Here is a 26,868-nt window from a genome sequence, read left to right as displayed (position 1 = left end):
CTCTATGCAAGTCTGTTTAACAACTCTGTACTTGTAAAACAGCTGATCCGTGCTCGATGTGATTTGTCAACTAGTGCTAATTTGTTTTAAAAGTTTATCGTTTTTACTACAAGCGAAATTGATAATTAAAAATTAATATTCGGTAAGTTAGTCTTTACTTCGTTTTATTTATATAAGTTAGCATTGTTTGTTTGTTATAATTTCGGCCTTGTTTGTATTACTTTTGTTTGTTTTTCTTGTTGCTTCAACTTTTGTGACAGCTTCTATCAGCATTCGCTGTCAGCTGTGAATTCAGTCAGATCGCGACTGTCAAAATGGCTATTTACGTGTTTTTTAGTGGCTGTGTAGTTAAATTGCTTATCTAAATTATAACGCCAGAAAAAGTGAATACATTTGTTTATCAAGAATGCTGGTATATTAAACGGAGAGTCATGTTATAGTTTCAAAGCCTTAATCGGGTAGTAAGTGAAAGTTAGTGTGAAAAAACAACCTGTATTCCAATAGTAATTACAGCAATATTGCACAAAGCAACTAACTTTCACACTGAATCCTCCTTACGATGGCCTCACACAGCAGTGAGGACAAAAGTATTGCAATTGAGCTATCGAACAGCAGAAGCGATGATAGCACAACAAGCCTCAATTCAAAGGAGCAGCGTCAGCATGATGATGGCACGTTGTTCTTCAAGAAAGTCGGCAGTGCTTTGTTCTATGGCATGGCCTCATTCATGATAACCGTTGTCAACAAGACTGTGCTTACATCATATCTCTTTCCTTCGTTCCTGTTTCTCAGCTTGGGACAGTTGTCGGCCAGTATAGTTGTGCTTGGCGTTGGCCGACGATTACGTTTCGTTTCATATCCACCATTAAAGCGGAATACATTTATAAAAATTTTCCCACTACCACTGATTTTTCTCGGAAACATGATGTTTGGCTTAGGTGGCACAAAGGAACTAAGCTTACCCATGTTCGCCGCACTGCGTCGCTTTTCAATATTAATGACGATGTTACTAGAATTGAAAATACTTGGAGTAAGGCCCTCCTTCGCTGTGCAAGTCAGCGTATACGCCATGATTGCTGGTGCCTTACTGGCAGCTTCCGATGATCTTTCATTTAACATGAAAGGTTATACATTTGTGATGATAACCAATGCACTTACTGCATCGAATGGAGTATTTGTCAAGAAAAAGCTGGATACTTCAGAAATAGGAAAATATGGCTTAATGTTCTACAATTCACTATTTATGTTCATACCGGCACTGGTCGTTACTTATCTTACTGGTGACCTTGAAAAATCGCTCGCCTACAACCAATGGCAAAATCCCTATTTTGTGGTACAATTTCTAATGAGCTGCTTCATGGGCTTCATATTATCCTACAGCACTATACTTTGCACACAACATAATTCTGCGCTAACAACAACAATTGTCGGATGCTTAAAAAACATATGTGTAACATATTTAGGCATGTTCATTGGCGGTGACTACATCTTCTCGTGGCTTAACTGTATCGGAATTAATATCAGCGTGTTTGCTAGTTTACTTTACACGTATATTACATTCAGACGGAAGCAAGCACCTGATAAGGAACTGTTGATACCAACCACTAGAGGAGTAGCTGTGTAGTATGCTAACAAAAAATGTACTTGTATGTAGATATTAGCGTAGTGGCGTAGTTATTTCTAAAAAATCATGAATCAGTGAATTCTATAAGTGAAGTAAGAGTGAAATAAATCAAAATACTAAATTAAGACAAGGCATTAGATGCATGCCTATTTTTACAATATTTCGTACACGCATATGTACTCGTAGTCATGTACGCAACTGTATGTACATATATTGAATTTAGTTTTTAAAAAATTGCCAAAGCCATAGTTATATGATCGTACATATGTGAATTTTTATGTTCCAATTTCGAGTAGGTAAGCAGTTTAGTTTTGAATAAGTTGTAGGTGTATAAAAATATGCATGCAACAAAAGTGTCATAGTCACTAGCTCATCTATGAGTAATGTAGGTATGTAACTTTGCTATTGATTTAAGGGAAAATAATATAATATTATAAAAAAAAAACGATTTACTTTAATAATACCATACAAATGATTATGTGTGATTTTGTAAATTTTTCAAAAACATGATATTATAATAAAGTGTTTTGCAGTAATTTAATAATGAAAGCAATATGTGTTTTTACTTTGGTTGCATGGCAGTCAAGTAACCGTTTTGGTATTGACCTAATACGAAAATCCCTTGAGCAGCATTCAGCGTTTTTCGTTTTTTTTCATAAAAATTAAACATTTTTAGGCCACTTTGCATACTCTGATTTATATACATATGTATATAAACTCTGTGCATATTCATAATTGCTAATATAGCAAATTAAGAAATAATTATTTTAGCCATTTGTAGGCACGCTCTGTGCAAAAATAAGCTTATCAGCCAATGTCTCGCATTTGATAAGAGAGACTTAAGCAAACTGTGATAAATTACTTTACCTATAAGACTACTTCTAACCTCTTTTTCTCGTTCCCGCATAAGTTGGGTGTACGCAATCTGAACGACCAAGATTTTATATCTGGCCAACTACTGTCATTTCAGGAACATTCTACGAAACAGTTTTGGCGAATTATACATACTTTTACAACAACAAACTCTATTTCTATAGGCCTTATATTGGTTTATTCACGTTCAATTTTGTTTTTTAAGCTGTTTTTGAGCCTTGAAATTTTGTATTACCTAAGGCTGCTGCTTATTGAGGAACGTTTGTTTTCAGGTTCATCTAATATAAATATTTTTTCATACTTCATTTGTTTACCTGTACTTAACGTAGAGCGGAAGTTAAATAAACATTCCAACTTCTACAAACTAAATGTTTTCAAAATAGCTTGATAGACTACGTGTATAGGAACAACTATTATATTTTTTCACTTGTAGTTACGTAGTTAGTTAGAAAAGAAAATAAATAACTTGGGGTAACAAAAGTACTTACATACATAGGAAATTAAAAATTTTAAATAAACTTCTGTACATGCTTTTGTATACGTAATGATATATATACATACATATGTATAAACCTACACTACTATTTTTAATTACTTACTATGTACATATCTACACACATTTCGCGCACCCACTTCAAAAGAGGCACAACTCAAAAAAAAAAAAATGTTGGCAAATTTTTTCGCATAAATCTATTCGTATCACCAATTAATGCAGTTATTTTTTCTTCATGTACATAAGTATAAATAAAACTTAAAAACTACTGTTATACCTGTTTTATATCGATTACGTTGAATCTGAACCGTCCACAAGCAGTTATATTTCCGGATCAGATTTTTAAGTTGTGACTCTTTTGAAGACGGTGTGCGATATGCACCTATCTATATACGTATGTATAAACATATGTACTTGTATTCAACTTATTTGTTACTGTTGTATCAGTCTATGCAGAACCACGTTGTTCGAACACCTACACAAGGTAAATGTAGAAAATTTGCAGCAAAGATAAAATTGAAGTTACAATAAAATCTACGTAGTTATACTCAATTGCTAACTTTGTCCTAAGCAAGGTTACAGAGACTAAAGATTTTGGACCAGTTTTTGAGCAAAGTTTTCATTTAATAGCTACATTAATTTTATTCTTTCCAAAGCATACTCAGTACTGAGTTTTATATGACGTAATATGTACGTCTGAGTTTTCTGATCATTACACCTTTACGCTTCTTTTTTCGTCTCTCATACGCTCACTTAGAACACGCGGTAATTATCTGGAGACCATATGAACAACATTCTGTAAATAGGATTGAAAGGGTTAAAAAAATTTGTCTAAAACATGCATTGAGATCATTGCGGTTTCGAGGATCCCGTTCCATCCTACCATTCACACCTGTTGCTAATTAATCTAAGTTCTTGACTTTTCACTATCTGGATCTGCTTTTGTGAGGATTTTAAATTCGATTATTCAATAAGCATTTATTGTTAATTTTTTGCTAGTCTGTAAGGTACTTTGTACTGCAGATTTAATATGAAATAAATAATAAATTTTAGGCCAATGCCATTAAGTTCGTAAAACCTGGAAGTCGAGGGATATTTCCCACAAATTTTGAGGCTTTCGAACGCTTTTCAGTTAAAAAAAAAATATATATATTTATGGTGTCTGCTAGCTCTTTGATTTATTGATCAATTACGTACATACATATTTTAAATGATTTGCTCAAAAATGGAGTTGTTATTTTTATGCCTGAGAGCAAATGTTTAAGTACAGATGTATGTACACACATACACACTTATGTACATATCGTCACCTGAAATGCAAAATAACGTAACAACATCGTCACGGAAATGGGAAAAGTCGTGACTTTTTTTCATAAAACGATGTGGGGAGTTGCAATTCGATGAAATCCATCATAGCAATCAAAAAATGAATTTTAAATTTTTTATAAGTTACGACTTTTTGCATTTCAGTGACGATGTTGTTACGTTATTTTGCATTTCAGGTGACGATATGCACACACATATGCATGTAGAACTGACATGTAATTGTTCCGACCAACAAGAGCTTTTAAGATAAAGTTTAAATTATAATTTTTAATTAATACTTTTACTTCGGCGTAGGAGCAAACTTTTTACTTTTCTATAGTATGTAAAAGATACATTACATATGTACATACAAGTACGAAGTTTATAGGCGCAAGCATATTCACATTAATTACTTTCATACATACAGTATTGGTCATATCTATAGCACCCCCATTTCAAAGTGATATTGTTGCCATTTATGTTTAATTATTAGTTTTTAAGAATTTTCAATTAAAATACAGTTCGTTCTCTAACAACCCTTATAAACCCAAGTAGTTTAACACTTTGTGAAAGACTACAAAAAAATTCAACAAATTGGCATCCAATTTCTCAGAAGTGTTAGATTTTTTTTTTGGAGTACACAGTATTATAGCCCATTCAATTTTGGTACAATAACATTCAAGTTTCATGTGGCTAAAAATCACCGTAGATTTTTTTTTAGAATTTTTTTTGTCGCGTTTGCTTCCATATAACGAATAAGCACAATTTATTTTTATATGAAAGAAAACCGCAACACCTTCGGAAAAAAACTTCTAAAAAATAAACCGTAATTCTAAGCCACTTGAAACTTGCGCATTATTGCACATAAATTGAATGGGCTATAAAACTGTATTTTCAAAAAATTTTCGACTTCTGAGAAAAAAGTTTGAAATTTAGATAAAACTTGAAGAATTTTTTTCAGTGTTCTACAAAATTTTGAGCTTAGGTTTGTATGGTATTTGTTAGGAAATGAATTGTATATTAATTGCGTAATCTTAAAAAATTAGGTAATAAATAAACATAAGTGGCAACACTGTATATATTAGTGTATATACATATATACATATCGTTACCATAATATAGAAAGGCCCTAACTCATATAGTCGCTGAAATGCAAAATGCCGTAACTGACTAAAATTTTTTATTGCTTAAAATGATGTGGGAACTTATAATCAGCGTTGCCGCTTTGGTAATTTTTTACCAAAACTGGTAATTTTTTTCTTTTTAAAACGAGTTTGGTAATTTGGTAATTTTTTTTCAATGTGGTAATTTTTTCAACGTAAGTCTTTTCTTTTAAGTTTTTAATACTAACCTATTACTTATAAAAATTTATGATTTTGAATCTTCTTACAATTGCACAATTTGCTTATGTACTTACATATGTATTTGTCTACCCCTTAAGAGATCCAAAAATTGAAAGGGCTCTTTAATGTAACAATTTGCCTTGACAACTCAGAACTTTTAGTATGAGTTCGCAATATAGCAATTTCCACCCATTTTTCCTAATATGGCGGCTCGATCACAGCCCCTACAGTCCCACAAATCAGGGTTTTGGATCATTTTAACCTGCCGGAACCATTGGTGAAAGAAAATAATTTCACAGGACTAATTAAAATTTTGCGATTAAATACGAATGTGACCCATTTATAAAATTGTAAAAGTAACTTTTATCTATCGTTTAACGATACATTTGCTGGTTTCATGATGTGGTTTTAAGTTATGTAAAATACTTTATGTAAAGACTGTATGTTACAGCCTATTTCCAATAGGCATAAACTGCAGTGGAAATAAACTATTAAATACCTGTTAAATGTCTATAAATCTCTGAGCGATTTTTTTGTTTTATGTTTTAAAAATATCTGTGAATTGTTATAGTCGGAACACATTGAAAAGGACAACCACAGCTGTAAATTGTTCATCTTCGTTATCCAAATGCTTTGTAGATGGTAATATGAATTTTTATGAGCTTGTTATAAAACAAGAGGAAGAACTCATCTTTCGCTCGAAAAATATAAATAGATCTAAGCTGGTCACAATCCCACACGTGATGTAGTTCAGTCGTCGCCAAAATAATTATCTACATACGTCGAAAAATAATTTCCAATTTGCTTAGAATATTATGCTCATAAAAATTTGGTAATTTTTTTTTAGTAAAAAATTAAAAATCTTTGTGGCAACACTGCTTATAATTCGATGAAATGCATCATAATCAATCAAAAAGGGATTTTAGATTTTTACTTAGTTACGGCTTTTTATATTTCAGCGACGATGTGAGATAGGAAACGAAACGAAACCGTTGCAGGTCTTATTCCATCATAAGGGACATACTAAATATTGATTTAAATGTTAAGTGTTCTTCAAATTATTGTACAATTTTCAATACTTTTGCCTGTGAATCAACACTGTTTTAATATGAATAAATGAAATTTGTTACTCATACGCCATGTTGCACAAATATCATTTTTTTGAGATTTTGTACTAATTCAGTTTTTTTATAGAAATATATTATAGAATGGCATTTACACATATGTTAGTGCGTGGCCGAGTTTCTCCTCCGATGTTGTCACAGAAAGGGGAGGAACCTACAGTTTTACGCCTACTCCGAACGGCGATTGTATTTTTTTGAGAAGCTATTTTTGATTACAGAAATACACTCGGAGGTTTGCCATTGCCTGCCGAGGGGCGACCGCTATTATTTTTCATAAAAATGATCGTATACCTATTGGGTTGCCTTTGGCTTTTGGTATTCAACTTTTAGTACTTTTTCATAGTAATATTTACTAACAATTTTACTTGCTGACGTTTACCTATGCCAAAACTTACAAAGTATGAGAGCTGAAGTTGCAAACTTAATTGGATGTTCGCTGGATAAATTTTTACTAGTAACTATTTCCCAGTAAGAAAAACAGCAGAAATTGTTGAGGAAGCCTCCATAGTTGAAATTGATAAAATAAGCCCTTCTAAGAAATATTATTTTTATTAGGAAACTCCATCGGAGCTGTTCGTTAATAAAACTTACAATTTCTTGCTAGTTTTGCGTTTTCGTACTCTCTTGCATGTTTGTGTCATTCGTTGGTTTACTCTCAGAAATTTTATTACTGGCAAGTTACTGGAGAATACGAAAAGAGAACTAGTGTTGGTAACATTTATATGCCCACTTCTGTAAATCTGTATGTTTGTGATATTTTCAAAAGGTGCGATTTCCTTTTTTCAGACAGATATGTATGTACATTAGACCACGTCAAAAAAAAGAAACAATCCTGCAATGCGACCGGAATAAGACTCAAATTTTTGCATTTGGTATAGTAATGATCCTCCATGAATCTCCTCTCTTACAGTTTCGGGCGTTTTCATTGATCCTAGTAAATTATATTGACCTCAAAAGGAAAGAACTCATTTTCTTACGTGTAATTCCTATGGGAAAACTAAATGCTCGACGCGGGACCTCTAACAATTGTCCTAGAGATCTCCCCTCTCTAGGACAATTGTTAGAGGTCCCATGGAGGATCATCACTATACCAAATGCTAAAATCTGAGTCTTATTCCGGTCAAATTGCACATTTTTTTTTTTTTTGCCGCGGTCTAATGTACATACATATATGTATTTAAGTAAGTTCATGCACACGTAATTATTTTTTTCGACTTGATTTTTGACTTCTAGGTGGCATAAGTGGATGGCAGCAATCTTGAGTGGCCTGTCTATTTTATTTATTTTTTTTATTTATATGTATGTATGTACAACAACAAAAGCATTAGCGTCTGCAAAATTCGGCAAGCAAACTCCAACAATAAACAGATATCAAAACAATCAACTCGCACATTGTTTAAATAACAATTTTATTATAGCAAAATAAAAATAAATTGTACTATAGGTGTTCTGCGTATAATATAGTACACTGTGTATACATACATACATACTATTTATGTAAATATTTATTTTGACGCACATGCTTTAAAATTATACCACTATAATTTTGAGTTTACTGTAAGACTAGTTAGTTTGGAGATGTTTTGTGTCTTGCTATTGAGCGCATTGCATTGACTGAAGGGATGGTAGTTTAGGATATGCAATGTGATTCGTTTTTACAATTTAAGTTCATAATTGTAATTATATATTGTATAATTCCCTAGAAGTCTGCTTATACATATGTATGTATGTATGTATGCATGTTAAATGCATTATTTTTTTCGTCTACTTCCTTTAATGATAGGTTTAAAAAACCAATGTGGGTCTATAAGCAAATAGTTATTTGATTTCAATGTGATCATTAATCGATGCCAATACTGGTGAGATACATACATACATAACAAATTTATCAACTTTTTAACACCGATTGACGAACAGATTGGTAACGGTTAGTATTTAGCTGTCGAAACCATGCATATATATGTAAGTATGTATGTATGTTTGTACAGACTACATACTCACTTTCTTTCGGAATGCTACTAAAAATGTATGTACACAAGTCGGTCGATTACTCACAAAGCACCGAAAAGAAATTTAAAAACCACTATTAAATTAATAAATTAGTTTTCAGTGTTTCAGAAATTCGTAACTGAAGAACTTTAGTTATAATAAAAATTCACAAGTACTCTGTAAAGAAACAAAAATGTAAGATCGAGCCTTTCTATGTTAAGGTAACTACGTACATATATGTATGTACATATGTTTGTACTTGTATGTACATTTACTTCTTTTAAGTGTTTTTATACCCGAGCGCACTTGTGCACAAGGGTATTATAACTTTGTTCACATAACGGTTGTTTGTAACAGGCAAAACGAATCGAGATAGATATAGACAAATGTATACATAAATGATCAGGATGAAAAGAGAAATCGATTAAGCGGTGACTGTCTGTCCGTCCGTCCGTCCGTCCGTCCGTCCGTCTGTCCGTCTGTGCACACGATAACTCGAGTAAAAATTGAGATATGTTAACGAAACTTGGTATGTGCACTTCTTTCGGGCGTAGGACGGATGGTATTGAAAATGGGCAAAATCGGACAATAACCACGCCTACCTCCCATATAACGGTAGTTTTCAGAAATACAAAAGCTGCGATAGTTTCGTAACTACTGAAGATTATTCACTCAAAATTGATATTTACAATAAGTTTTAGACGAAAAATAAGAATATTATAAATTTTTGGAAAATGGGCGTAGCCACGCCCAGTTATGTTTACATGTGTATATCTTGGTAACCGCTGCACCAATTTCTTCCAAACTTGGCACAGTTGTTAACCTTGGTATAACATACGAAATGGCCGAAAATTTTTAAAATAGGACAATAATCCCATATAACGGTAATTTAGAGAAATACGAAATCTTCGATAAATCAGTAATTATTGAAGCTAATTTATTCAAAATTGATGCTTGCAACAATTCGTTACCAAGAAATACGTTTAGGATACAATTTTGAAAAATGGGCGTGGCACCGCCCACTTATGATCACATATATGTATCTCGGTAACCGTTCTACCAATTTGTACCAAACTCGGTGTGGTTATTGTACTTGCCACATAGAAGCAAAACGTTGAAACTTATTGAAATCGAACTAAAATTACGGCCGCTTTTCATATAACAGTAAATTTCAGATATGCTTGAAACTTCAATATTTCGAAATTTAAGGACGCCAATTTACTCAAAATGGATACACCTCGGTTTACCATCTAGCGGTAGCTTTCGGAAAGGTGAAAAACATATATTTAATACTTGCGCCGGGTATTTAATTTTCGGCTCCGCCCGAACTTAGACTTTTTTACTTGTTATTATATATAACTTGCATGATTTGCGTTCATTGCGCGTGTAAATAATCTCATGGCATAGAGAAGCCAAGTCATTTCCTTTTATTGTTAGGCATCGTCAATTGAACTACACACATACAGTGCCTTTAAAATGAAGTCGAACAGGTATTGCGTTGTATTCTATTCTTAAGATAATCTGAAAAAAAGTATTTACTTACTCTCAGTTTCACCAGCAATTTAAGTGAATACCGATTTTCCTAGAGATCTGCTATTAATCAGTTCATCGAAATTTGATTGATTAATTGATCAAAGAATAAACATTTTTGATTAATCCAAGTGACAACTTTCTCGATTAATTACATTTTAGTTAAGCAGAATCTAATCAGTTTTTTTAATCAGAAAACTGATTAATCTTAACCTGATTAATCAGAAACCCGAATAATTGTGCTATATTTTATTTAAATTAAAAATAGAAAATTGTAGACATACATACATACATATCGGCGATGCCTTTTCCTATCTTACGGCCAGTGTGACCAGATGATCGCAAAAAGCGAAGGATGGAGAAAGTTATACGCTCTCAAAATTTAAGTTAAAAAGAAGTCAATACATTCATTCTTTAAAAACTCGACAAGCTCTGCAAAGCCGATTTTCTGTAAATAACTTTTTAAATAATTCTCATCAAAACACATATATATATCCAGAGAAAAGTTTAGTTTAGTATAAGAAAAATGCAAATATTTAAATATTTTATACATCAGCGTACACAAGTAGTACGCCAACAAATCGAATTGTAAAAATACGGTTTCAAGCAAATTTCTTAGTATTATTTTTTAAAAAGCTAGGAAAGTATTTGCTCAAAGAAATGGACCTTTGCACTGTTATTGTAATATTTCAACGGTAAATAGTAGTTTTAGAAGTATTAAAGTTTTTTAGTAAGCTTAGGTATTTATTTTTATAGTTCCGGTCCGAATTTTATTATGGATATTTTAAGTAAAAAAGAGCCAGAAAAAAGCCACGAAGTCAGATCTATATCTAGCCTCAAAAAGGGTGACCTGGTCACACTGCTTACGGCACTCAAAATTTATATGAGTGGGAAAACACGGTCTTTCTGTGAAGGCATTGACTTGGTAGGCGGTATTTTCTCTAGCTATTATTTTACAAATCTGTTGTTTTACTAAAGATGACTGTCGTGTTCGATATTTAGATTTAGGTTTAACTTTAAGTATAAATATTTTTAAGTTTTAATAATTTTTATTATTTAATTTTTATTTTTTTTATAACAATTTTTTAAAAATTTGTTTTTTGATAACAATAAAAATTAAGGAACAATAAATTGAATCAACAAAAATTACAAAGGCAAAAAAGAATAAGGTACAATAACCCTACAATGAAAAACTTAACTTGAAGTGAGTTTCTATTTAAATATCGTTTAAAATTACTTGGAAGATCGAAATTTCATTTTATAATTTTTTTATTATGTCTAACGGAATTTGAATATATGTAGGACCACCTACAGCAGAATATGTAAACAAATTAACAAATATGTAATGTTAAATAAAGTTGATAAATAAACATGTAAGCAGCTTAAAAAATTACGTAATTTTTTATTGATATTTCATGTCCAAAAGTAGTTGTAATGCAGGTGAAACCAGCTCTCACTTTTTTGCAGGCATCGCCCTTCAAAAGTAGCTAGTTAGGGTCGAAGTAAATAACCAATTGAAAAGTTACGTCTAGTCGACTGCGGGGTACTTAAAAGTTAGCTACAAACTAGCCCCATTTCCTGCAGGATACTAATTACTAAGATGTGGCGCCTCCGTTAACCTTCAAACTCTCGACTTATTGACGAATAATTTGTCTTACCGTAAATCAATTTTTTCTTAAAGTAAACAAAGAACATACATATGTACCAACATTAGAACGTACCACCTTGCAAGAGAACAAAAAATTTCGCCGTATACCACTGAGTTTAAACTATTTTTGCAAGGCAATTTTTTTTGGTAGCATTTATACAATTTTCGGTGATATCTACATTCGCCAATAACATTTTTTTAATACAAAGACAAAAACATCGATATGTTTCGCGCACGTTTAATAATATGCAGAATTATATCAAAATTTAAATTTTGTGGGAAAACACAATCAAAGTTTGAGCAATTCACGCTGTTGGTATACCAAAAGAAGACAGACGGAAACACATACATACATACAGTGGGGAACAAAAATGAGTACACGGTGATTTTTGTTAAAAATTTTCAAGGTTTTTAAAGTTAAAATTTTTTTGTTATCTTTTCATAAAAATATGGTTCGTGCTTTAACCAAAACCATGTAAATCAAACTTTCAAACTTTATACAGAGCTTAGAAAAATTTAAAAAATTTTCATTAAAATTTCAACTTTTTAATCTGATTTTTTTCGGTATGCCATTCAATTTTAGTATAATAAAGTGCAAGTTTTTAGCGTTGATTTTTAATATTTTTTGAAATTTGTTAAATTTAAGCTCTGTATAAATTTTGAAAATATAATTTATATGGTTTTGGCTAAAGCATGAACTATATATTTATGAAAAAATAACAAAAAATGTTAACTTTAAAAACTTTGCAAATTTTTAACACTGGATTAAAACTGGATTTATATTTTTCCCATCAAATTTAAATGTTATTTTATGATTTTTATTTTTTCGATCAAAAAATTGTAATTTTTGTTGTAAATTTTCAGTTTGATTTTTTTAGATCATAAAGGATTTAAAATGAAGTCTTCCGTTATAGGTCAAAAACTATCGAAAAAATTAGAATTCAAAAATAGCGATTATTTTTTATCGAAAAAAAATTATATATTCTTGATTTAAAGGGTAAATGTCAAAAAACAGCTATTTTGCAATGTGCTATGAATAAAAATCTTTGTATTTAATGGTTTTTCGATCCTTTCGGAAAATCTGCAGGTTTTTTGCTATCATTCGAGCAGCCTCGCAAGTCTTTTAAAAGCTTTTTTTTTCTACTGTGAAATTTTGTTTTAAACTTTCCTATAGGGTCTTACATCAAAATACCTTTAAAAATATGTTTAAGCAGTATGTATTTGATTTCTGCACAATTTTAATATTGTGCTATTGGCCTTCGTTGCATTATAAACAAAAATAAACACTTACATATTAAAATGATTGCTCAAAACAGGTGTTGACTAATCAATGGTAAAAAAAACAGTGAGGTTGCTAGATTGATGGCTTCTGTGAAAGTGTTTGCATGCTTACATTTATACATACATATGTATGCATATACAAACTCCTACTGTACACAATCTGTAAAACTGTGTTGAAACAACTTAACTCGACTGAAGCCTTTGTATCTTCAAATCACAGAATTTCTGGCCTTAAGTGTATCATTTAAAATTCCCATCAAACATTCGGTACCAAGGTTTATCTCTTTATTAACTTTTTCTATGAAAGCTCAGAATTTATTTTTAATAAAACAAAACCCACTTAATTCAAAAACGTATTTTTACGAAAATCCACAGTAGTGTTAATCAAAATTAGTTATGGTATTAAAAAAAAGCGGAAAGAAGGAAGTAAAAGTATACGTGTACATATAACTACACTACCCAACAGTATTTTTGTAACAGTATAGCTGCGATATACTTGGCATCATGCTGATCGTTTTCGAAGATTTTGAGCTTGCGGTGCAAGTACTCGTTATGATTCCCTAACCTTTGGGTGCCAATAAAATACAACTCCGACGTGCCGGACGCTACTTTGTTCCGCGAAAATGATCACCATGATGCGCTCTTTCATAAATATGTTATGGTTAATTTGTTGTGGAGAAAAGAGTCTAATTTGTTTGACTGTCCCTACATATGTATGTATGTATGTATTTATTAATGTGTAATCACGTTATGGATGAACAGGTGTTAATCATCACAAAGTGATATTTTTGTTTATTGATAAAAAACGCTATCAATATCTATAATCTTCAAACACGTTTTATGTATACATACATATGTATGTACATACATTAGGGTGTCCCTTAAAAATTTAACTTGTGCCATTTTTTCGGGAACGTATTTTATTTTGTTCGTTTTTACCTACATATACATATATTGTGTACGTAAAATTTTACTTTGATATTTGAATATTTAGGTGTGCCACAAGGGTCTCGAAGTGTAAAATTTTATATTAATATGTGACTGTGATGGCCGCTGTGGTGTAGTGGTAAGCAGTACGCGCTTTCACTCATCAGCACCTGAGTTCAAGCCCTGGTCAAAGCAACATCGCAAAAAATATAGAAAAAAGGTTTTTTCTTAACAGCGGTCGTCCCTCGGCAGGCAATGGCAAACCGCCGAGTGTATTTCTGCCATGAAAAACAGCTTCTCATAAAAATACAATCGCCGTTCGGAGTCGGCGTAAAACTGTAGGTCCCTCCGCTTTGTGTGACAACATCAAGGCGCACGCCACAAGTCGGAGGAGAAGCTCGGCCAAACACTAACATATGTGTAAGCGCCAATCTCTTATTATTGTTATTATTATCAATACCTTTGTTTCTTGAAATATTTCAGAATGCAAGAATCTTATAACTACTATATTACAACGTTATATCGATGGCTGAGTGAAAGATCGACCTATCTCGGCATCCAGTTCGAAAACGCCTTCTCTCAGACAACTTTTCAAAAACGCCCCATTTCAGAATTTGATTGAGAAAAGCCCCATCTCAGAAAACTTTTTAAATACCCCCTATTTCAGAATTCGGTTCAAAAACGCCCTATTTCAAAATATTTGCAGTACATTTTCAGCTGGGATAGGGTGTTTTTGAACCAAATTCTGAGATAGGGCGTACGTGAAAATTTTTCTCAGATAGGGCGTTCTTCAACAAAATTCTGAAGTAGGGTGTTGTTGAAAAGTTTTCTGAGATAGGGCGTTTTCGAACCGGTTGCCGAGATAGGTCGATCTTTCACTCAGCCGTCGATATGCAATAACTCAAAGAAGCACATAGCTTACCCTTTGCAGATCTACCAACTTCTAAAAATGCTACAACGCGTACGCACACAATTGCTCCTTAGAAGCCCCCAGCTACATCGTTATGCCACGACATTTGCAGCTGAGAGTAATGCTACCGGTACCGAGAAATCGGAAAGTCCACCAATCAATGAAACACTGCTGGATGAGTTTACAAAAGAGTTTCTCCAAAATCGCATAGAAATGTCGCCATTCCAAAAGCTATTACTCGGTGTGGGATCATCTATAGCGGCGCTGGTAGATCCACGAAGGTAAACATACATATATTTAATATACGAGGACTTTCTTTTTTTATTAAAAAAATACAACTTTTCCAATATTTCAGACACGACATGATTGCCGCTCTTGGCGAAACCACAGGGGAAGCAGCTTTACAGAATATCTTACAGACAATGCAGGCCACAGCGGAAGGCAAGCGCTTACTGGAACACAAGCCACGCATTAACACACGCACAGTTGATATCGAGCGATTACGTACTTTGCCAGAGAATACACTCGGACGTGCTTATGTCAGGTTCTTGGATGATAATGTAAGTAAAGTGAGCCCTTATGGGTATTCTAAGGGCCAATTTTTCAGTACACATTTTGTGACTGACTGTGGTTAAGGCTTATTTTCAACACTCGAGCTAGTTGGTTTAAACTAAGATTAGCCAATCAAATGTCAGCGAGCTGGTAAATGTGAACAGAGTTTACCTGAACTTAGCTTAAACTGGCACCAAAAAACTGGCCCTTAGTAAAATAAAATTTTATATATACATACATTTACAGCAAGTTACACCCGATTCGCGCATGGCTGTACGTTTTGTCAATGATCCGATGTTGGCCTACGTAATGACACGTTATCGCGAATGTCATGATTTGGCGCATACAGTGCTGGGAATGCCGACAAATATGTTGGGCGAAGTGGCCGTCAAATGGGTGGAGGCTTTGAATAATGGTTTGCCTATGTGCTATGGTGGTGCAATATTTGGCGCGATGCGACTGCGTCCCAAGTGAGTGAAATTATGCTAAATAAGTGCCTGCTTATGTATTCATATGCATTAACATGCATACACCTGCGTTCAACTAATTAAAAACGAAATTCAAAATGATATTGTTTGCAAATTATGTTTATTTTTTTGTTTTTAATAATCTTCATTTAAAATATAATTTGATCTGTAACAGAAACCATAATAATAAAAGTTTCAAAGCTTGCGAAAACTGCAAAAAAAAAATTAATCAAACTTCAAAAAATCACCATCAAAATTTCCACATTTTTAATCAAAAGGTTTAGAAAATTTTCGGGTATGCAGCTCTGTAGCCCATTCAATTGTAGTCTAAGAAAGTGCACGTCTCAAGTCGTTAAAAATTACCGTTGATTTTTTAGAATTTTTTTGTCGTGGAGGGTGTTGCGCATTTTCTTCCATGTAACACATGATCAAAACTTTTATTTATATGAAAAAAATCCGCAAGACCCTCCACAAAAAAAATTGAATGGGCTACAGTACTGCATACCCTAAAATTTTCTTAGTAATTTGATTAAAAATTTGGAAATTTTGATGACGAATTTTTGAAGTTTGATTAATTTTATTTTTGTAATTTTTGCAAGCTTTGAAACTTTCATTACTGTGGTTTCTGTTACAGATTGAATTATATTTTAAATGAAAATTATTAAAAAAAACTAAACCTAATTTGCAAATATAATTTTGAATTTCGTTTCTAATTAGTTGAACGCAGGTGTACATACATATAAGGGTGTAAATACATACATATGTAAATACTTATGGATATTGTTTTCATTTTCAATTGTAGACAACGAAAGGAATATGTGTCACGTTATCTACCTTGGGCTTTAAATAATGGCAGACAAATGAAACCATTGATGCCGGTGTATTTTGAAGAGCGCTGGGAACAAGATATAGAGGAATTGCGCAAAGAGTTACGCGTGACGATTTTAAAATAAAGTGGATGCTATAAAGAAATCCTTAAATTGCAGTAGAAGGAAACTCTTAACGAAAATAAATTTCTGCATTTGCAATTTTTTCAGAAAGACTTTATTTGATTTAGGATTAAGTGATTGCGCGCTGCACCATTTTTTTTTTTAAATTCGTTATATTGTATAAAACTACTTCAAAAAGTCCGTTGGACCCTTTTTCATTAAGGTAACGATAAGTAGTTTTAAAAACTCATTAAATAAAAGTCTCCAAAATGCAAACTTAAAATTTTCTATTAAAAAATTAAGAATTAAGAATTCAAAATTTAAAATAATAAAATATTTTCATGATATATTGACAATCCTGCCAGGAAACGAAAATTTATTTAAACTCAACGTTTAGTACTGGTCAGCTCGTCCAATTTTCGCCAAATTTTACCCCAAAAGATGATCTACAAATAATGGAGTTAACAGATGGCGATCCAACGCCGTCGTAGGCCTATGAATATGTGTATATATGTATGTATGTAAAACCCATGAACAATGTTTTAACTCAAAAATTACAAAGTACATTTATACCAGGTATTTTAACCCTACAGTTGTAAAACGGAAACGGAAACGAAGATGCGGCAAAGGTACATATGTATGTATGTTTAACTCATTCTGTCTGTCTATTGGTCCGTGGTTAACTTATTCAGAATGGTTAAAGTTAAAATTGGCGTTGCAAATTGCGAACTACTAAAATACGAAAAAGGGGTTATATAGTTTTATTTTTGAGAATGGTCTTAATCAGGAAACACGCATACCTCAAGACTGCTTTAAAAAATTTACTCATTTCATAGAACATTACAAAAATAAGGTAAAACTAGGGATTAGTGCAGACGATTTCTGCCGCTACTGCACATATACATAGTACATATCCATAATTTACAGTGCATATTAAATTACTATGAAATTCGAGTTTTGCCTTAGTGCCCATACACGATCTGAGGGTTAAATGATTCTTGTGCGAGTAGAATGAAGATTCTAATAGGAAATTCAAAAACGCGATAGCGGCAACACTGCGCGAAGATCACCAATCGCACACCGTCTTCAAAAGAGACTCAACTCAAAATAGTACGTTTGTCAGAAAATGCGAAAAACTATTTCTTAGCACATGATAATCATATGGGCAAGGGCGACTTTACTTTAGGTTTTTTTTTAACAAATTATAACAAAGATTTGCTCGAACTTTTGCTGAAAGGTAAATAAAAGCCCTGCGTACATTTTTAACGCATAATCTGAAAAATGCCAAATTTTGAGTTGTGACTCTTTTGAAGACGGTGTGCGAATTGTTTTTGATGATGTGTTTTTGACATTTCTTGCGCTGCTGTATTGGTTGATAAATAATCGTAGGCATTTTTTAATTCTTGCGCTGATGATCATTCCTATCTTGTTTGCATTGCATTAAAGTATTTCTATATTAAATATTGTAAAAAGTGACTAATTTAGTAGCTATTTTTTAAAGAAACTAATAAATATGTCGAGTAATTTCGACGGCTTTAGTCAAGATGAGATAAACAAAGTTTCCGGAGGCACCAAAAGCAGAAGTAATCGAGGCCAACCAGTAGCGGATGCAGCAGGTAAGTACTATGTATACATTTATGTACATATGTAAACTTGTATGTTCGCATGCTTATGGTATTAAATTCTTATTTTATAAACAGTAAAACCTGCATTTCGTGGCCAACATGGCGGTATAAGACGCATGCCAGAGAAGTGGTCACGATCAATTGAATCTCAAAGAAAAAAAATTACAAGCTCGCAGTCGACTAAACCAGCGCCAACGGTAATGCTAAACGAAAAATCCGATGCAAGTAAACATGTTGAAGCAGAATGTAATATCTTGGATAAAATTAGTTTTGATGACAGCATGTCTAAATCACTTGAGGAGGCGCTCTTCTGTCAACCACTACGAAAGTGTAGCGAAGCTTTAAATGAACGCAAAACCAATGGCACGAATGCTGCCAAAGCAAATACCAACGAATTAGACGATTCCTCGATACTAAAGTTGCCGGAGTCTGTTAATGATGTATCCTCGACCTCGACAAATGACTCTTCCATACTGCCCGCTCCTTCATCAAAAAAATCCACACCGACAACGGAGGAGCTCAATACTGATTCACCATTTAAAGGGGTATCGCTGCGGGAATTCGAAACGCAACGCAAATTAGTTGAGGAGCAAAACAAGCAAAAAAAGGAGTTACTACATAAAGCTATCGAGCTACAGTGAGCAGAAATGTGTATTTAATGAGCAAAACATGATATTTTTTTTTATTTATGTACCTTACAGCTCTCAGAAAACCGCAGCAGAAACACGAAAAATTGCTGAAATCAAGCAGGAACTTGCCAAATTGGACGATGATCTGGCACTCGACGTCTCAATTCTTCGCAAACAAATTGACAATGCATGCATATATTTTTCGCAAGTCGAGTACGATTGAAATTAGTTAGCGTGACTATATTTGCTTAATTATATTTTATTACAGAAAACAGTATATAAAAATAGAGGCTCAGTTTTTGAAAGCAAAAATAGATTTGCATAATGCAGCGGAGAAAAAGGAGTTGCTGACCGAGCACCTATGTACGGTGATTGCGCATAATGAAGATCGTAAGGCGCAAAAACTTTCGGAATTGATGCAGAAAGTAGGACTGACCGAAACAGGAGAATTAGAATTAGGAATACAAAATGAGTTGAATGGTGATAATCACTAGATGAAACTATAACACAATAACATTGCCTCCCTGAAACCAATATAATATTACTAAACAAAATAATAGCTATATGTAGTGTATAAAGTTAAACTTTATATTGTATTTTATTTAATATATATCAAATGAATTGGCTCCCATATTGAACAAATTGTAAGCAATATTTTTTATAAATAAATTCTATATTTGTATGTACATTTAAATATTTACTAAAATATATCTGTATGCAGTATAAAACTATGTTAGTAATTCACTGAAGTTTGAAATATATAAATATGTAACCTTTTTATTTAATTGAGTGCATATTCTACCTCGTTCGGTATACCTTTTTATATTTTGCATCTTAAAAGGCTTAAATTATTTAGTGCGTGAGTGAGGTGGAGCGGAGGGTTGTTAAATAGATATACATTTCATACTTTTGCGCAAACTGGACGGAAAACTCGGCCTAACCTGACCAGTTCGTGTGAATGCCCTAAATGCCGGAATTGTGTTTTGGCAACCCTATACACAACCAAAACAAACAAATAGTGAGGTTAAACTCGATTAATTTATTTTGATGTCAATTTAAAGCACTGTGATTTTTCCTTTGAAAATACCAAAGTGATTAATAATCAAAAAATATATAAGAAAACCTCTTAAAGACCAGCATGGCAGGGCGTGGACGCGGCAAAACTGGTTCGCTCACTCAAGAGCAGTTGCAGACATTAGGATGTATAGGGAAAGATATTCCCCAAGTGCAGACCGCACCTCCTCCTACATTTCCACCATTGATGTCCAAACCAGTAAAACTTGAGGTAAATAAAAACATAAGTACATACTTATATTAGTAATACTAAAATGTGTGCTAAACAGACAACAGCGGCACAAAATTATCAAATACTCTGGAAGGAAGCATATCTCAATCATATGCGTGATTCTCCGTATTTCCTCACCCCTAAAATTGCAAATATCAACAGTAATTTACAAAGCTACTCAGATCAATGGGCGGTAAGATATTTAATTTTAATTATTTTGCTAACATTTAATATGTGGATATCTTGTAGAGCGCGGTTGAAAATGCTAAAGCGAAATCAAAAGCCGACTTTGTTTGGCAAATGATGCCCGCTGAATTGCAAATTACACAAAAGAAACGTCGTATTGCAGGAGGCGACCAAATTATTGCCAAAAAGCCAAAAAATATAGACGATCGCTTGAAGGTGCTGGAGGAAAAGGAGCGCAACGAAGATGATAAAGACATTACAAAAGCGTCTTCAGATTCTGAGCATGAAGAGGAAGAAGAGGTACGTTGGAAATGCTCATTCCCAAATTTAAGCTTTGTCATATTCTCTCTAATGTAGGAAGCGCCGGCAGACGAAGAGATGGATGATGAGAACGACTATGGTGTTAGTTACTTTGACAATGGTGAAGCCTATAATGAAGAGGATGACAATCTTGACGACGGGCCTGTTTATTAAAATAAAATACAAATCTTTGAATATAGAACTCTAGATCTCACATGGACTTTTATTTCTTCGCAATTGAAATGTAATAACATTTGCTTAAGCAAAGACTATGCCTTCATCGGTTATTATAGAGACTTATTTTAATGGGTTCTAGTTATTTAGCCTAACGTCTGCTCAATCCAACGATACTGGTACTTTGTTGTTGAATTCAATAACTCCGGTTGTCTTGACCTTTAGTAAAATTAGGAAATTAGTCAATGCAAATAAACATCGTTTGCTAATGGTCTTACAAAGCCGATAGTGCCAGCCAAGAAAAGAACACCCGTGATCAACCAAGCATTGTATTTGGTGTTCTGGCGTGTGTAGTGCTCCTTCCAATCGCCCTCAGGCACAGGCAGATCATTCAAAGTAGTCTTTTGATGGTGACCACCGTGGTAGGCTGCACGTGAAACAGCTCCAGCTGAAAGAAGAGAATATTAATTAGACATTCACATATTAATTTCTTAAAAAAGATAGAATCTACAACTATTTTCCTACTAGAAATCTTCGGTGATAAAGGTTATGTAATTTCAACAGAGGTTATTGGACACATTTTTAAACCGAATTATTCGCCTTACCATTTTTAACCAAAAGCCCTTGTTTAAGAATGTGTTGCACCAACATGTTTGTAGAGGGTTTAGCTCGTGCTAAATAAGAAAATATTAAAATAAAAATTATTATTTTGATAAATTTACAATTTAATCAATTTCCACTCACATCAGAAGCTAGTTGAATGACAAAACGACAAGAAAAATTGAGCAAGCATTTGACACTTCAGTTTTCGATGTAGAATTTTTGACACTGGCATTTGACTTCGAAGTAGGGATGCAAGAACGAAGAACATAATTTTTTGGTTCCTACTGTTGGGCGGCTGTCACACCATTAATACGGATCGCGATATTTGAATCGTGATCCATATTGATGGTTTTCAAAATATTTAGAAATCTTGTGATATTGATCCCGATCCATCAATGCTACACGGCACGATCCAGGATCGTGATCCAAATATCACGATCCGTATTGATGGTGTGACAGGCCCCTTACGATTATCCTTTTTTAATAGACGAATTTCTCAAAATCCTAGCTTGGTATCGCTGGATTGTTAAATGAACGCTCACGATGATCAATTTCCAGTACAATTACGGTCGGTGTTATGCAGACAAACACAAATGGCGGCTGCTTAGTTTGCTCTGAGGTGGTTACGTCGAGTTTGGCCTACGATTGCACATTGATTGGGGTTTTTTATGGTTATTGCCAACACGAAGTGAAAATTGCAGATGTACATATCGTGCAAAACTTTATATTTTTAATAATACTGTATACGCAATTAACAGTGCCCTAAACTTTGAAGCTCCTAAAGTATAAATTCAGTTCTCTGCCATTCGGTATCTCTGCAATTTTTCTGTATAACAATAATAACCTAAAATTGTTGTGTATGGCAACACTAATTTTACAACAGTTTGTCCAATCAAAATTAGTTTGCTGTGAAAGTCGCCAAACTCGCTCTGTTGTTGTTTTAGCGGTATGTAACTACCAAACTCGTTCTCTCTGAGTTTGTTGCAACAACAATCGCACGCAGTTTGCCAAACAAAATTTCTGCATAACACTGACCTAACTTTATTGTACAACAAACACTTTTAATACTTGTTGATGCAATAACAACAATTTACAATACTTGTTAAGGAAATTAAAACACTTTGAAAAACTTGATAACACAATTGATCTCTGTTTTAAAACTTAACTTTGAGCTTACTGATTCGCAACTGACTTACAACTAACTAACTCCACGCTGTAGCAGCAGCCTTATATACCTGCGTTCGTACTCATGGCAACTCTAGACCGTTGTGCAATAACGCCTCTGTAAAAGATACAAATATAAAATAATACATAAAAAGTACAAATGAAATGAAATTATGATTTTGATTTAAATAGCTTATTAATTTAAAATAATAACCTATTTGTACTTTTACTACGAATTTTTATTTAATCTACCATTTTTCTGGCCTTTTCCTACGCAATCGGTTTCGTGAGCTGCCAACCCTACGAGCACGTTCCTACCAAAGAAGGTAGATTTACGTTCTTTGGTCGTTAGAAAAGATTTTGGCCTAATTTCGTTTATATTGCATTTTTAACTAAAGCTTGTGTTAAATGATTTTAATGCACAGAAAAATGAAATAATCTTTTTAATGATAGAAATTATTGTAATTTCGAACACTTCCAGCATGTTGCTTTCCAGCACTGCGCTTGTACCAATCAGCTGTTTTTGGCAGTTGACGCTGTCAAATAAAATTTTGCAAATAGGGCGTCAAGTTAAAGAATTTGTAATTTATCTTGTTTTTGCGATGCAATTAAATAAAAGTTTAGAATTAATTTCATAAAATATTAAGTTTCCCTTCGTAAACAATGCTGACCACCTTAGCAAACATCAAACACATTCTACAAAAAGAGCTATTCAATGGCAGTGGTGAGCGAGTGTTATCTGTGGTGACTGTGACAAAGACTTTCAAAAAGAAAAGGGCTTGTTATTTATGCATCGTTACAACGCCACCGCCTGTGCCGGTGGTCACAGTTTGCATAGTAAAACAATCGGAGCAGCGAGAGGGTGAATATAAAAAGAAACGTACCTGGCAACTGGAGGAAATCAAGTGGGTGGATGGGCGCAATGAGCAGTTCGAGACACATGAATTCGATATACAAGTGGAAAAAACCTATAAATGGTATGCGTTGAATTTGCTTGAGCGGCAAAACTTCCTAGCCGTGCTGTACAAACAGATTTTTAAGTATGTGCGAGGCCAACGAGCAGAATTCCGTAACGTTCCGGGTGCATGGCTCAATGACAAATCTCCAGAAAAGTTGGCTGCTGGACGCCATGCAGAACAAAAGATCATACAAGACACAGAAGATGAGGAAGAGGCACAAGAATTTACGGCTCTTACAGATAAAGAAGCTACCGAATTGGGAAAATTATTTTCCGAGTGTGATTTCGCAGTAAAGGATGCTGAGCAACTTATTGAGAATTTATCTAAAGAACTGCACGATTTAGATGGTGTATGTAATTAACTGACGTAATCTTACACCTTTTAAACATATTCGTTTGGTTTTTTACAGGCTAATATACAAAGCGTTTTAGCTTCGGAGAAGCAAGTAATGGCGTTGATGGAGCATATTGATAAAGCGATCGCCGAAGCAGATAGCTTTGAAAAACGACTGGATACCTATGAGGAAATTTTGGGACATGTGAAGGAAACTATGGAAAAGATTGGCGGCAAAAATGCTATGATAGAAATTGCTAACAACAATAATATCAAATTGATGAAGGAACTAAGCAAAGTTATTGTAAGTCTGTGGCAACCATAAACATATTTATCAAGCTAGCTAAGTTTTATTTATTCAGTCTCAGCTTGATCTACCTCAAGTACATCAGCAAGCGCTCGATGAACCGGATTTGAAAACGGTTACGGGAAGAAAAGCTGCCATTGCGGCCGCACAAAGCTTACAACAAGCAATGAACAGCGATATCGATCCAAGTTTGTTGCGTTTAGAAGCGGTGCAAGATCAACGCAAACGTTTTGAAAAATGGAAGGCAAAGTTTTCTGGTATTGTTAGTCGTTTTATGAACAACCTATTCATACATTTGGGAAACGAATTGGGTGATAATACAACAATGAGCACAGAACTCGTTTTGCCGAATCACCTAGCGGTACATCGTGAACTAACGCCCTATACAGAGCTTATGCATTGGACAAAGGCAATGGATCGCAAGACATACGATGGTCTAACGCGTGTTTATACAACTTCGCTTAGCAAGATCTACGAACGTGATATTAAAAATTTCTTTGCTTTGGTAACACTGCCAACATTTCTATGCAATTCACTTCTAATTAAGAATTTTTCCTACAGGCAAAACTACAAATATCGGAAAAAATACGCACATCGCGTGAAGATTTGGACACGTCATCTTCGTCGAAAAAATCCGCTGTTTCGGCGGCACCTTACGGTACCTTGGGTGTCAACCGCGACCAATGGAGCCCAGGCGTGGAGAATGCGGATCGCGAGCGCTTCGACTCAGTACTAGAAAAAGTACTAGCCGAGTTAGAACCAGTTGCGTTGCAAGAGCAATTGTTTTGTATAAATTTTTTCCAAATGGATGTTATCAGCCCAACATCGAAGAATACCCAAACAACGTTAGAGGTATTAGAAAAAAGTACTGATTCTGTAAGCATTTTAGCTTCTCCAACTTCAGCAGGTGGTGGCGGTGATGCTGGCGGTGAGTTGGAAATTTCTATTGCGTTATGTAAATGTAGTTATTGTCTCGCTTTTACGTGCAGGTTTTCCACAAAAGAAAATTGATCGTCAAATAAACGAAGAGGTTCGTAAATTGATGATTGCCTTGTTTGGCTGCTTAGAGCCAGAACTGGTGAGCTTCATACAAAGCTTCGAACGCATCGATAGTTTGTAAGTGTAATTCATGTGCTTTGATTTTAGCTAAATTCTTATTAATATTTAATTCTTATTTTATTTAACAATAACCTAGCTATTCACTTTACGTGCTTGTCCGCCTAACGCAGCATGTCATGTCCGCGCAGGATACACATTCCTTCCTTAGTATGACCTTCGCTTCAGCACTGGTTCAAGTCAAGCGAAATTTCGATCGATTTATGCAACAACAATTACAATCGATTAAAGAAGCAAAAGTGCCTAAACGTTCCAAGTGTGGTATACTGCCATATGTAGAGAATTTTGAGTATTTCGCTCAGACATCTGAAGGCATATTTCGCAAATCTGATCGCCGCACTGATATGGAAAAGTGGTATTTACAATTGGTGAATTCAATATTTGAGAGTATTAGCGTGCATGCGCAGGAACATCCTAAAACACCGTCGCAAGTGGTACGCATGGAAAACTATCATCACATGTATTCCTTACTGGCACAATTAAAGGTGCCCGGTCTGGATGCACTGAAAAAGGAAGCTAAAATGCGTTATAATGAAGCGCTAAAAGTATATGTCATACAATACTTTGGCAGACCATTGGAAAAGTTGAATGTAAGGATTTTTAATACCAACACAATGGTATTCGAAATACATAAATATATGTTTTTTTATTTCCAGCTCTTTTTCGAGGGTGTGCAACAAAAAGTCGCACAAGGCGTTAAAGAAACAGAGATAAGTTATCAAATGGCTTTTTCAAAGCAAGAATTGCGTAAAGTTATCAGTCAATACCCGGCGCGTGAAGTTAAAAAGGGACTAGAAAATCTGTACAAAAAAGTTGAAAAGCACCTTTGCGAAGAGGAAAATCTACTGCAGGTGGTTTGGCATGCCATGCAAGAGGAATTTATTGCGCAATATAATTTCTTGGAAGAACGCATACAAAAATGCTATGCGGGTGCGATGATTACTTTGGAATTCAATATACAGGACATATTAAACTTCTTCTCCGACATAGCGCGTTCGCATTAAATTTGGTTATAACAAAAAAATATGTGGTTTGGTAGAACCATGATACATGGGTAGAACAAAATTGCGTAAAAAATAATTTTGAATATTGTGTATTATTTTTTTACGAATGTTATGCTTAGCTTAGTACACATTGTGACAAATGATTGCTTTTCAGTATAGATATGAGAATGGTATGAAAACGTTATTAA

At 33.9% G+C, this 26,868-nt stretch overlaps 7 protein-coding genes across 8 annotated transcripts in view; 6 read left to right on the top strand and 1 right to left on the bottom strand.

The window, feature by feature from the left end:
• LOC118746615 (sodium-dependent nutrient amino acid transporter 1) overlaps positions 1-26,868 on the top strand; it is a 176,797-nt gene that overhangs the window by 14,946 nt on the left and 134,983 nt on the right. The window lies entirely within an intron of this gene.
• On the top strand, positions 40-17,106 carry LOC118746619 (ubiquinone biosynthesis protein COQ4 homolog, mitochondrial). Of its 2 annotated transcripts, none has more exons than XM_036480472.1 (5): positions 40-142; positions 15,069-15,328; positions 15,403-15,607; positions 15,846-16,069; positions 16,869-17,106. In XM_036480472.1, exons 2-5 carry the CDS (start codon positions 15,087-15,089, stop codon positions 17,017-17,019), a joined length of 822 nt encoding a protein of 273 aa, XP_036336365.1. In that variant the 5' UTR covers positions 40-142; positions 15,069-15,086; the 3' UTR covers positions 17,020-17,106. The 2 variants fall into 2 exon arrangements, with proteins under 2 accessions (XP_036336365.1, XP_036336364.1); XM_036480471.1 differs by having other exon boundaries at positions 41-142; positions 15,055-15,328.
• On the top strand, positions 58-2,169 carry LOC118746617 (UDP-sugar transporter UST74c). The gene is made up of 2 exons (XM_036480469.1): positions 58-142; positions 261-2,169. Exon 2 carries the CDS (start codon positions 560-562, stop codon positions 1,622-1,624), a length of 1,065 nt encoding a protein of 354 aa, XP_036336362.1. The 5' UTR covers positions 58-142; positions 261-559; the 3' UTR covers positions 1,625-2,169.
• On the top strand, positions 18,358-19,896 carry LOC118746618 (RAB6-interacting golgin). The gene is made up of 4 exons (XM_036480470.1): positions 18,358-18,611; positions 18,696-19,257; positions 19,322-19,462; positions 19,518-19,896. The coding sequence occupies exons 1-4, from the start codon at positions 18,509-18,511 to the stop codon at positions 19,741-19,743; spliced, it is 1,032 nt and encodes a 343-aa protein (XP_036336363.1). The 5' UTR covers positions 18,358-18,508; the 3' UTR covers positions 19,744-19,896.
• On the top strand, positions 20,256-21,227 carry LOC118746620 (DNA-directed RNA polymerase III subunit RPC7-like). Its single transcript, XM_036480473.1, has 4 exons — positions 20,256-20,534; positions 20,593-20,727; positions 20,784-21,020; positions 21,078-21,227. The coding sequence occupies exons 1-4, from the start codon at positions 20,388-20,390 to the stop codon at positions 21,192-21,194; spliced, it is 636 nt and encodes a 211-aa protein (XP_036336366.1). The 5' UTR covers positions 20,256-20,387; the 3' UTR covers positions 21,195-21,227.
• On the bottom strand, positions 21,215-22,010 carry LOC118746621. Its single transcript, XM_036480474.1, has 4 exons — positions 21,939-22,010; positions 21,800-21,868; positions 21,473-21,642; positions 21,215-21,413 (listed from the first exon to the last, which is right to left on the bottom strand). The coding sequence occupies exons 2-4, from the start codon at positions 21,843-21,845 to the stop codon at positions 21,357-21,359; spliced, it is 273 nt and encodes a 90-aa protein (XP_036336367.1). The 5' UTR covers positions 21,846-21,868; positions 21,939-22,010; the 3' UTR covers positions 21,215-21,356.
• LOC118746616 (exocyst complex component 1) lies at positions 23,471-26,700 on the top strand. The gene is made up of 7 exons (XM_036480468.1): positions 23,471-24,269; positions 24,330-24,557; positions 24,616-25,065; positions 25,122-25,488; positions 25,550-25,676; positions 25,756-26,266; positions 26,333-26,700. The coding sequence occupies exons 1-7, from the start codon at positions 23,625-23,627 to the stop codon at positions 26,678-26,680; spliced, it is 2,676 nt and encodes an 891-aa protein (XP_036336361.1). The 5' UTR covers positions 23,471-23,624; the 3' UTR covers positions 26,681-26,700.

Source organism: Rhagoletis pomonella, unplaced genomic scaffold, assembly GCF_013731165.1.
Source record: "Rhagoletis pomonella isolate Grant_MI unplaced genomic scaffold, Rhpom_1.0 Rhpom_scaffold_00011, whole genome shotgun sequence".
In the NCBI taxonomy this organism is placed as follows: Eukaryota; Metazoa; Arthropoda; class Insecta; order Diptera; family Tephritidae; genus Rhagoletis; species Rhagoletis pomonella.
This window is presented reverse-complemented; position numbering and strand designations above follow the sequence as displayed.

Coding starts and splice junctions, on each gene's coding strand:
- LOC118746617 (XM_036480469.1), top strand. CDS start 560: ATGGCCTCACACAGCAGTGAGGACAAAAGTATTGCAATTGAGCTATCG.
- LOC118746619 (XM_036480472.1), top strand. CDS start 15,087: ATGCTACAACGCGTACGCACACAATTGCTCCTTAGAAGCCCCCAGCTA. Junction 15,608..15,845: donor TCAGGTTCTTGGATGATAAT/GTAAGTAAAGTG, acceptor ATACATTTACAG/CAAGTTACACCCGATTCGCG. Junction 16,070..16,868: donor GCGATGCGACTGCGTCCCAA/GTGAGTGAAATT, acceptor TTTCAATTGTAG/ACAACGAAAGGAATATGTGT.
- LOC118746618 (XM_036480470.1), top strand. CDS start 18,509: ATGTCGAGTAATTTCGACGGCTTTAGTCAAGATGAGATAAACAAAGTT. Junction 18,612..18,695: donor ACCAGTAGCGGATGCAGCAG/GTAAGTACTATG, acceptor TTTTATAAACAG/TAAAACCTGCATTTCGTGGC. Junction 19,463..19,517: donor ATATATTTTTCGCAAGTCGA/GTACGATTGAAA, acceptor ATTTTATTACAG/AAAACAGTATATAAAAATAG.
- LOC118746620 (XM_036480473.1), top strand. CDS start 20,388: ATGGCAGGGCGTGGACGCGGCAAAACTGGTTCGCTCACTCAAGAGCAG. Junction 20,728..20,783: donor GCTACTCAGATCAATGGGCG/GTAAGATATTTA, acceptor GATATCTTGTAG/AGCGCGGTTGAAAATGCTAA. Junction 21,021..21,077: donor AGCATGAAGAGGAAGAAGAG/GTACGTTGGAAA, acceptor TCTCTAATGTAG/GAAGCGCCGGCAGACGAAGA.
- LOC118746621 (XM_036480474.1), bottom strand. CDS start 21,845: ATGTTGGTGCAACACATTCTTAAACAAGGGCTTTTGGTTAAAAATG. Junction 21,643..21,799: donor AGGGCTTTTGGTTAAAAATG/GTAAGGCGAATA, acceptor CTCTTCTTTCAG/CTGGAGCTGTTTCACGTGCA. Junction 21,414..21,472: donor TGGCTGGCACTATCGGCTTT/GTAAGACCATTA, acceptor ATTTTACTAAAG/GTCAAGACAACCGGAGTTAT.
- LOC118746616 (XM_036480468.1), top strand. CDS start 23,625: ATGCTGACCACCTTAGCAAACATCAAACACATTCTACAAAAAGAGCTA. Junction 24,558..24,615: donor AGGAACTAAGCAAAGTTATT/GTAAGTCTGTGG, acceptor TTATTTATTCAG/TCTCAGCTTGATCTACCTCA. Junction 26,267..26,332: donor GACCATTGGAAAAGTTGAAT/GTAAGGATTTTT, acceptor TTTTATTTCCAG/CTCTTTTTCGAGGGTGTGCA.